Consider the following 11096-nt stretch of genomic DNA (forward strand, 5'->3'; position numbering starts at 1 on the left):
TCTTTTCAGTTCCACAGGTACACAGAGAGGAGGAAAAATAAAAAGGATAATAGAAAAATAAACATCAGCAGATATGATACTGAGCCCAAGATTGAGTCTTTTGAGCTTTAAATTTCATCTCCTATAGATAATGAGCAAAGGGCTCTGTGTCTTCTACTTAGTAGAAGAGGATGGTTTCTCTTTCCCAAGAACTAGAGTCCCTTCTCCAATGTCCGATTTTTGATGCCCTTTATTGTGCAGAAGAGCGTTTTGAGGAAGATTTGAATCTTGGGTTTGGCTTCCAAGAACATAAAACTAATGATTTCCATGAGATTTATAAAAAGCCCTTGCCCTTCTTCTTTGAACATGACCTTTTCTGGGAAGATGATGAACTTGTGAACCTTTTGTATAAGGAAAAACAGAGCCGCTTGATTTATGAGGAAATAAATTCAGATGGGTCTTTAGTAACTGTTAGAAAGGAGGTTATTAAATGGATTCTAAAGGTTACTGAGCACTATGGATTTACTGCTTTGACTGCTGTTTTAGCTGCTAATTACTATGATAGGTTTGTTACGAGCTTTTGCTTTCAGAAGGATAAGCCATGGATGAGCCAATTAGCTGCTGTGGCCTGTCTTTCAATAGCTGCAAAGGTGGAGGAAACTCAAGTGCCTCTTCTATTAGATCTTCAAGTAAGTTTCTTTATATATATGTTTCCTGTATGGAATTTAAGTGTTTGTATAAATGCCGAAGAGAAATTATATGACAGAATTTTGGGATTTCTGTTTGTTTCCTGATTGGGTTTGGGGATGTTTTAGGTGGAAGAATCAAAGTACGTGTTTGAGGCGAAGACTATTCAGAGAATGGAACTTTTGGTGCTATCCACTCTTCACTGGAAAATGAATCCTGTAACCCCAATCTCATTCTTTGACCACATTGTGAGGAGATTTGGGTTCATGAATAACCCCCATTCACAGTTCTTGAGTAGGTGTGAGAGCCTTCTCCTCTCTATTATCACCGGTATGGAGATCATTAGTTTTGGTTTCAACATCTTTTGTGCAAGTAAATTTTTATGATTTGCAGTGGTTTGTTTTGTTATCTTGTTAATTTTGTACACTGAACGCAGATTTTAGGTTTTTGGGTTGCCTTCCATCCGTTGTTGCAGCTGTAACGATGATATATGTCATTAGAGATATTGAGCCTTGTGATGCAAAGCAATTCGAAAATCAGCTTATGAGTGCGCTCAAAATCAGCAAGGTCTGCCTGTTCTAGTGCTTCCATTTCTAATCCATCCTGTTAACTTATCTTGGTTTATATATTGAATCTAAACATTTCCTATACGTCAGTTTAAACTTTCACTTTCCATCATTAATCACAACAGAGTGCTTCCATTTCTAATCCATCCTGTTAACTTATCTTGGTTTATATATTGAATCTAAACATTTCCTATACGTCAGTTTAGAGTTTCACTTCCCATCATTAATCACAACAGGAAAAGATTGATGATTGCTATGAACTTATCCTGGACATCATTGATGATCATGGTCAGAAGCAATGCCACAAGCGCAAACACGAGTCCATTCCAGGCAGTCCAAATGGCGTGACCGATGCATATTTTAGTTGTGATAGCTCCAATGATTCGTGGGTAGTTGCACCACCTCTTTCATCACTGCCTGAACCTCTATTTAAGAGAAGCAAAGCTCGTGAGCAACCTTTGGGATTGACTCCAATAAGCAATATGTCTGTGGGTGCAGGCAGTAGCCCTCAGTGAATTCTCATTCCCTAGTTTACCTAATATTGGCAATGGTACTTCGTCATCCCTTTTGGCTATGCATTATCATTACAATTCTGTGAAATTATTATATATTCCATTCCGTCTCTCTGTATTTTTGGCAAAATACATGTTGGATCAGACAAATGTTGAACAATTGGCTCCTATATCTCTTTGATTTGGGATGGAGAGTGATATCAGAAAGAGAGATTATTGGACTTTTTCCCTTGAGTGCATCCATATGATCATGATTATCAATTAATTAAATTCATTACATCCTTTTTTATCAGTACATACAATACCTCTCTGCATGTCATAAATAAATAATGCCTATGCCTAGGTTTGATGAAAAATCATAGACAATGATGGGTCTCCAAAGTCTTTGGTTGTTTTCTCTAAGTAGGAATTAATTAATCTATGGAAGTTTTTCGACGTAGGACAGGTTGGCAATGCACATGTTCTTGTTAACTGGCTCATTAGATTCAAATTTGTTTGCTGAGTTTTCCTGCCTGATTTGACCATGTACGATAGAGACTTTCACCTTGTGGTTAATGAAGTTGATATAGGCCGAAGACTTGGCTTGTGAATATGTTATTGCTATATACGCGAACTAACTTCGCCTTCATCCTTAATTTAAAATTGGTCACTACGAGAGAAAATGCTATGTTTATCATGAAAATGATTAGAAAATTCAGTCAAGTGTCAACATGAATGGTTGGTCAGAATTTTGATGATTTTCTCGGTTCATTCTTGTTGTATGAATGCCAACTTGAAATTTATTAGCTTCAAAGTTTAGTTTGTGTCGATGTATTAACCATATTGTTTCTCTGCATTACCAAAGGTGTTTAGTAATTGAGAAAGCTATATTATACTCTGTTAAGGCTAGTATCTGTTGTCTGAAACATGGATGTTTTACTAACGTGAACGGTGTTTGAAATTGATTATAAAAATACATTATGTTCTTCTACAGTTCATTATTTATAATTATTATGCTAGTTATTTACTCTTTATATATCAAGATGAGAAAATGTAAGACAAATTATTTCACAGAAGGTCAGAAGCTTTTTTTTTTTGGGTGAAGTTAATTATGAAATGTAAGTAATTATTGGATATAGACTTTGAAAGACCGAACAACATTTACAGGCACTTTTGATACCCTAGTATGGACAAGACTCGACACGATTGAGAGAGGAATGGGATAGAATTTGCATCATATGTCAGTGTAAATTTTTCTGAGATGAGAGGATCTTGAATTGGTTCTTAACTTCTTATCGTTGGAGATTAGTTTCTGGTTTTGATGACTTCTGATTATTGTTTTCCAGTTCAAAGCTTGCAATTTTTATTTTTTTTAAAAACCACCTCTGATTCATTGAGAAACTGAATACAAGGTGAACACAATTTCGAAGCTCATTGATTCCTATAGAATATCAAGAGATTTATCGATAGCATCATTTTTTTCGAGTTGGAATAGATTCTTCCTCGAGTCTCTTTTACCGAATGCCTCGGAAACACTATAATCCACTCATATTCTGTATAAACTTTTTGTATACTTATTCGTTTCAGAAGCGAAGAGTAAATATATCAGCTGTAGTGAATCAAACGCATTAGTTATCTGCTCAGATGCACACACCCCAGATGTCATATGGTCCAACTTAATCAAACACATTAACAATCTTATCTGACCATTGTTGTTAAGCCACTGGTGCCCTCAAAAGAATGGTCGAAGTTTTTTGGCCTTTGGCTCTCTATGCATCACTCATCTCAAGTTATGTAGTTTGCGAAAGGTAAATTTATTGAATAATATTATTTGTACACAAGGAGTTACAAATTTGTTTACATACAGATAAGATGTCTAAAACAAAGTGGGGAATTTTCTTTTTCATTTTTTTCTTTTATTTTTTAAATTTGGGTGAAGAAATTGCAACCCAATCATATCTCACTACGTTGTGTGTATATAAATTATTATTCATGTAGCACAACCTAAATTTATTTACTTGTAAAAAACTTTTATAACCTTGATTCAACATGGTATCTTTATTTGTAAAAGTTTGCAATCAAAACCTACCATTACTTGTTCACACACATAGGGCTGGACATGATCAATTCAGTTTGGTTCTAACGAGAATCAAATTGGACCCGAATTTTTTAGATATTTAGTAAGTGGAACCATCGGATCTAAATTTAATTATCAAATCATTTGGGTTTGATTTCATTCAATTCAGTTCGGTTCTTAGGTTCTGTATTATAATTAAATTTTTTAATATTTACAAAGTTACATTGATTCAATTAATGATATGTCCAATTTTAACTTTTACAAAATAACGTAATCCAATTTCATGTGTTTTTTGTGTTTCTTTTTGTCGAGTTCTTCATAGATTTGATTGTTAAAATTACAGGTAGAGGAAGATAGCTAGCTCAAATTAAGAGAGGTATTTCGAGCTTCAATTAGATTTCTCCAGAACGATAAAAAGGGCATTACGGTAAAATAACAGATTTGGATAAAATTTAGGTCAATTTGATTAAATTGACTTTGAATTGAAAACTAGGAATAGGTGTTGGTATTAACAGTCCCAATAATCCAAAGAAAGTACAGAATTATAAAAGAATACGAAGATTTTTTCGCCCGAAGGCCCGGATGTTCACCTAAAAGGGCTACGTCACCACGTTGAGCTTCCACCGAGGTGGTTGGAAATCAGCAGTAGAGTATCAATACAAGGTTTACAAACTATAGATCTAAAAAGATCAGCCTTCAGACCTTATTTTTCCCTCACAGATCGAACAGACAAATTACACCAAGTAATCGAACCTCACTGTTCAACCAAGAACAGATACAATCTCTACACCAAGTACACGAACCAGATCTCACCAAGAACATCTAATGATTCAGAGATTAAAACAAAAAACTAGAGGTTTTTCGAGAGAGAAAATTACAGAGAACAAAAATGAAAAGCTAAACCCTAAAAGTCTCTCGAATGAATGGTAAGTGAAAAGTCTAGGGCCAAGTGTAGTGGAACTTCATTTGCATCCAACGGCTCAGCCGACTCCACTTGGCACCATCTAGTCCATCCAATTAAAACAAACTAAAATCGCATTTGGAGGAAACACGACTTTGCACTAGTGGGGGCAAAAACTAGGTCATGAAACTTGGGCTCAAGTGTTGGGTTCCATCATTGAGCCTCAAAGGTGTTAAGCATTTTATTTAACAATCTCTACCTTGTTTGACACCTTTGGGTTTCATTGTGGACTAGATGTTAACTCCTACTTTGATATCATGTGCTCTATATACCTGCAAAAGAGATTTCAGTTAGGAATAACATTTAGGAGATTTAAACAATCCCTAAATTTATTTACAGGAAGTATTTTTGTACCCATATCTGCTGGATTACACTTAGTGGAAATCTTTTTAATTTTTATGATGTTCTTTTCTATAATGTCTCTTATAAAATGGAATTTGACATTTATGTGTTTTGTTCTATCATGAAAAACAGGATTTCTACTAAGATGTATAGCAGATTGGCTGTCAGAATGTATTAAAGCATCATTACCAGTAAAGCCAATTTCATCCAACAGATTTTTCAACCAAATACCTTCCTTTACTGCATCTGTGGCTGCAATATATTCAGCCTCTATAGAAGACAGGGCTACTATCTTTTGCAACTGTGATTTCCAGCTTATGCAGGTGTCATTTAAAGTAAAGACATATGCAAATGTTGATTTTCTATTATCACAATTACCAGCAAAATCAGAATCTGCAAATCCTTTTAATTTAATCCCAGTTTTCCTTTTTCCAAACGTTAGTCCTAAATTTGAAGTTCCCTTCAGATATCTAAGTAGCCATTTCATGCCTTCCCAGTGTTGTTCACCATGATTACTCATATATCTACTTAGTACACTATAACAAAAGCAAGGTCACGCCTTGTACAAACCATAATGTACATTACTGAACCTACAACATTTGCATAAGGGATTTTATCCATTCTATTTCTTTCTATCTCAGTTTTAGGACACTGTTCAGTAGAGAATTTAAAATGACTGCCAAGTGGTGAGGTAACTTCTTTTGCTTTATCCATAGCAAATTTACATAGAATTTTGGAAACATATGACTCTTAAGTTAGAAATAGTGTGTTGTCACTTCTATTTCTCCTAATTTCCATTCCCAAGATTCTTTTAGTTGATCCTGAATCTTTCATTTCAAACTCTTATTTTAACTTTTGCTCAATATTATTTATTTCAGTTACATCACACCCAGCAAGTAACATATCATCAACATAAAGCAAAAGATAATAAAAATCACGACCTCCACCACCTTTATAATAGAAACAGGGATCATATTCACTCCTATTAAAGTCAAGACCTTTTATAAAAGTATCAAACCTGATGTACCACTGTCTAGGAGCCTGTTTCAGCACATAGACTGATTTTTGCAAAAGGCGCACACAGTTTTCCTTTCCTTTTTGTTCAAAACCTTTAGGTTGGGTCATATAAATTTCTTCTTCTAAGTTATTATGTAAGAAAGCAGTTTTTACATCTAACTGTTCCAGTTCAAAATCAAATTGTGAAACAATACAAAGAAGAATTCTTATAGAAGTATATTTGACTACAGGTGAAAAAATTTCATTATAGTCAATTCCTTCTCTTTGGTTAAAGCCCTTTGCAACTAGTCTAGCCTTAAATCTTACATTTCCATCTTTTGAGTCACCTTCTTTGATTTTGTAAATCCATTTACAATCAATAACCTCTCCCCCTTTTGGTTTATTAACTAAGACCCAAATCTTATTTTTGTCAAGTGAAAGCATTTCATCCTTCATAGCTGCAAGCTAAGAACTTGAATTTTTCCCCCCAATGGTCTCTTCATAGGAATTAGGTTCATTGTCTAGAAAATTCTGTATGTTTAAGGTAGTGACAAGATCCAATTCATTGTATTTTGTAGGTGGTCTTATCTCCCTCCTTCCTCTATCTCTAATAAGTTGATAGTCTTCTAAGGGATTTATTGGTGGAACAAGTTCAGATTCAATCTCTTGTTTAAATTCAGGTTCAGGGGCTATTTCTTGTTCATTAGTAAGCTCCACCTCAATCTGATAATTAGTTTCAAGATCTGAGATGCGTGGGGATATTTCAGATTGAAGATATGAATTATTTTCACTTATTTGAGGGGTTGCAGGTGCTTTTTCTTTAGTACAGGGCATGTCCATTTCATTAAATATTACATTTCTGCTGGTTATGACTCTGTAACCTCCCTGGTCCTTAACCCAGCTTCTGTAACCTTTTACACCCTCACCATGTCCTAAGAAAATGCCTTTAATTGATCTAGTTTCAAGTTTTCCTTCATTTTGGTGTACATAAGCTGCACAACCAAAAACTTTCAGTTTGGAGTAATCAATAGGGTGACCACTCAAAACATGATCAGGAGTGTCACAATTCAAGGATTTTGTGGGGCATTTGTTTATCAAATATGATGCAGTTTTAACAGCTTCCCCCCAGAACAATTTTGGAAGTCCTGCACTAATTAACATGCACCTAACTCTTTGTAACAGGGTCCTATTCATCCTTTCTGCTAGACCATTCTGTTGTGGGGGTATAGGTGACAGTCCTATGCCTTAAAATTTCATTATTATTATAGTAATTATCAAATTTCTCATTGCAGAATTCAAGACCATTGTCAATTCTAAGAGTTTTAACCTTTTTATTTACCTGGTTTTCAATTAAGGTTTTCCATGTTATAAAGTTTTGAAAGGTATCTAATTTATTTTTCAAAAGAGTAACCCAGGTCTTCTTTGAAAAATCATCAACAATCAGTAAGAAGTATTTAAAACCAGAATAGGTATTCACTGTAGCTGGTCCCCACAGATCAGCATGTAGATATTTAAGAATAGAATTAGATTGATGGACTCCTATATCAAAAGGTAGTTTTCTTTGTTTTCCATAAATGCAGTGTTCACAGAAGGACACCCTTTCAATTTTTTCGTTTCCTAAAAGGCCTTGCTTCTTAAGAATATATAAATTCTTATCGCTCACATGTCCTAGCCTTTTGTGCCAAATTTCAGATTTATCAAGCTAAGTTGTTGCTGCTGAAATTGGTTGGTTTATCATTGGCAAAGTTTTTAAAACATAGATCCCATTAGTTTTTTCAACACAAGTGATCTTTGTCAAGTTCTTTTGTAAATTCAAAGTGCCTTTGTTTATAGTTGTATCAAAACCTTCATCATCAAGTACACTTAAAGAGATCAAATTTTTCTTTAGCTTGGGAATGTATCTGATCTTGTTCAGGGTTAGTAGATTTCCATTTTCTAGTTTTAAATCAACTTTGCCAATTCCTTTAATTTTACAAGTAAAATCATTTCCCAATATTACTTAACCTTCATTAATTTCAGAAAAATCAGTAAAGTATTCCTTACAGGATGTTATGTGAAATGTACACCCTGAGTCAAGGATCCATTCATCCTTGATTAAAGATTGACTAGCCACATAGACTTGTCCATTTGAGCCTGTAGCTTCTTCATAAGCAATAGCAGTTCCACCTTCAATTTTATTGATGTTTTCCAATTCATCAATCCTTTTAACACAATCTTTGATGAAGTGACCCATCTTTCCACAAAAGTAGCATTTCTTTCCTTTAACCTTATTATTGTTATGATTAAACCTGGTCTTACCTTTATGAAAGTTTCCATTGTTTTCTTTTGGTTTTCCAAGATTTTTATTTAGAAAGTTATTGTTGTTCCTTTTGAATTGATTATGTCCTCTGACATTGTAACCAAAACCAACAGAGGAGGATTTAGTTTCACTTTGAAACTCTAGTTCTTTATTTCTTAAAAAAGGAACACTAACTTCCACAGTAACGGAACTTCTTCCATATTCAAGAGCGTTTCTTAAATCTTTATATTTTTCAGGTAAGGCAGATAATAAGGCTACTGCCTGTTGTTCACTAGAGAGTGTTTTATTGCTATTTGTGAGATCTTAAGTTAATTTGTTAATCTGTCTAGATTTGCTTCAAGATCAAGATGTGGGTCAAACTTGAAGCTAAAGAATTGTTTCCAAAGATAACATTTATTTGGAAGTGATTTTGTTTTATAGAGGGATTCAAGTTTTGTCCAAATTTCTTCAGCAGTCTCAGTCTTTCCTACTTCTCTAATGACACTATTAGATAGGTGTAAGAAAATCAGACTCCATGCAGTGTCAATTTGTTCATTTCTTTTTCTTTCTATGATTTCTTCTTCCCAAGACTCATCAAGTGCTTTCACACATTTATGTTGCATCAGAAGCGCCTTCATTTTTTGACTTCAAAGTGTAAAGTCCCCTTTTCCATTCCAGATTTCTATATCAACTTTTGTACTTGTCATTTTTGGTTTTGAAAAACAAAAAAAAAAAAAAAAAATCAACTTTGAATTAGTTTTAAAAAATCAAAGTACAAAAGTTGCTGAAATAGGATTTTACCAGTATGCAAACACAACACAAGAAGTTTAAGTGCAGCAGGCCAAATCACACCCAAGTGCACAGCAGTTAACACATACGGTGACAGATAATGCATAAAAGGATTTGGCTATTACAGTAACCTTGAAGAAGCCGTTAATCTTGTCCCTTAAGATTCTTGAGTTCTCAAAAGGAACCCTAGACAGAGGTGGGTCAAAGAGGACTTCAACCAAGGGATCTTTGAGTGTATATATATATATACACTAAACAGTAATTCAGACGATAAATAAAAGGATGAGTTCAGATACTCGTTACTAGCGATGGCAATGGGCCGAGCTAGCCGGCTCAGCCCTTTAACCTACGAGTGGGCCGAGCTAGCCGGCTCAGCCCTTTAACCTACGAGTTCTGCTCGGGCTCGTGGCTCGTGAAAAACCAGCCGAGCTCGAGCTCGGCTCGGCCCACAAGTTCCTTTTTTTTTAATTTTTTTTTTGCACATTTTTGCACCTTTTTAAAAAATATATATTTTTCGACGAGCTCGTGGGCACAAGGCCTACGAGTCGCTCGTGGAATTGAGCCCCCTGCTCGGCTCAGGCTTGGGTTCGTCATTTGGCGAGCCCGATTTTAACGACCGCTCGGCCTGTTTGACATCCCTACTCGTTACCCAGGAGTCCCAGTATGTCAATGTAAAATAGTGAAAATCAAAACTATTTTACTTTCCAGCAGAAAGCAGTGAGTCGAACCCTTATAGGAGTAGTACCACAAGGATATAAGTCTTTGATCGTCAAGAAGAGTACCAGAAGCCAAGAACCGGATTATGTATCAGATCGACAATACTCTGATACCACTGTTGGTATTAACAGTCCCAATAATCCAAAGAAAGTACAGAAATATAAAAGAACACGAAGATTTTTTCACCCGAAGGCCCGGATGTTCACCTAAAAGGGCCATGTCACCACGTTGAGCACCGAAGTGGTTAACGCTATAATCAACTAGAAACCAGCAATAGAGTATCAATACAAGGTTTACAAACTACAGATCTAAAAAGATCAGCCCTCAGACCCTTTTTTCCCTCACAGACAGATTCTACCAAGTAATCGACCCTCACTGTTCAACCAAGAATAGATACAATCTCTACACCAAGCGCACGAACCAGATCTCACCAAGAACATCTAATGATTCAGAGATTAAAACCAAAAACCAGAGGTTTTTCAAGAGAGAAAATTACAGAGAACAAAAATGAAAAGCTAAACCCTAGAAGTCTCTCGAATGAATGGTAAGTGAAAAGTCTAGGGCCAAGTATAGTGGAACGTCATTTGCATCCAACGGTTTAGCCGACTCCACCTAGCACCATCTGGTCCATCCAATTAAAACAAACTAAAATCGCATTTGGAGGAAACACGACTTTGCACAAGTGGGGGCAAAAATCGGGTCACAAAACTTGGGCTCAAGTGTTGGGTTCCATCATTGGGCCTCAAAGGTGCTAAGCATTTTATTTAACAATAGGAAAATCATATTTTTGAATTTGAACTAAATTAATTAGTTAACAAATTTATTTAGAAGAAATAAAATAATTTGGCCTATTTAAAGAAATTAATTAAAAAATTTAGGGAGATTATGTTCTTATTTGGTTTTTCGATTCTTGATCGAGAATCGAGAATTGAACCAAATTCGTCGGCCATCGATTCAGATATCCGTTCGAGTATTTAACTTAAGAAGATCCGTTCGGTTCGATTCGGAGTTTTGTCTAGCCCCTGCCCTACACACACCAAAATTTTGGGTGGGGCGTGGGTGGGGTGGGGTGGGGTGCTTGTGAAGGTTGCTTGTCCTGCATAGAATGGTGATAAAGTAATTAATTTAGTGGGTAAATTTCTCCATGGTTCCTGACTTTTAAGTATGATATTTATATTCCCAACCTTTTGACATTGTGCGTAAGGTGTTCCAA

General features: G+C 35.4%; 1 protein-coding gene across 1 annotated transcript; it reads left to right on the top strand.

Moving 5' to 3' along the window:
* On the top strand, window positions 1-1972 carry LOC111368850 (cyclin-D3-3-like). Its single transcript, XM_022990325.1, has 4 exons — window positions 1-668; window positions 795-996; window positions 1103-1233; window positions 1469-1972. The coding sequence occupies exons 1-4, from the start codon at window positions 171-173 to the stop codon at window positions 1745-1747; spliced, it is 1110 nt and encodes a 369-aa protein (XP_022846093.1). The 5' UTR covers window positions 1-170; the 3' UTR covers window positions 1748-1972.
* The last annotated feature ends 9124 nt before the right edge of the window (window positions 1973-11096 follow it).

This window comes from Olea europaea, chromosome 19 (assembly GCF_002742605.1).
Source record: "Olea europaea var. sylvestris chromosome 19, O_europaea_v1, whole genome shotgun sequence".
Lineage (NCBI taxonomy): Eukaryota > Viridiplantae > Streptophyta > Magnoliopsida > Lamiales > Oleaceae > Olea > Olea europaea.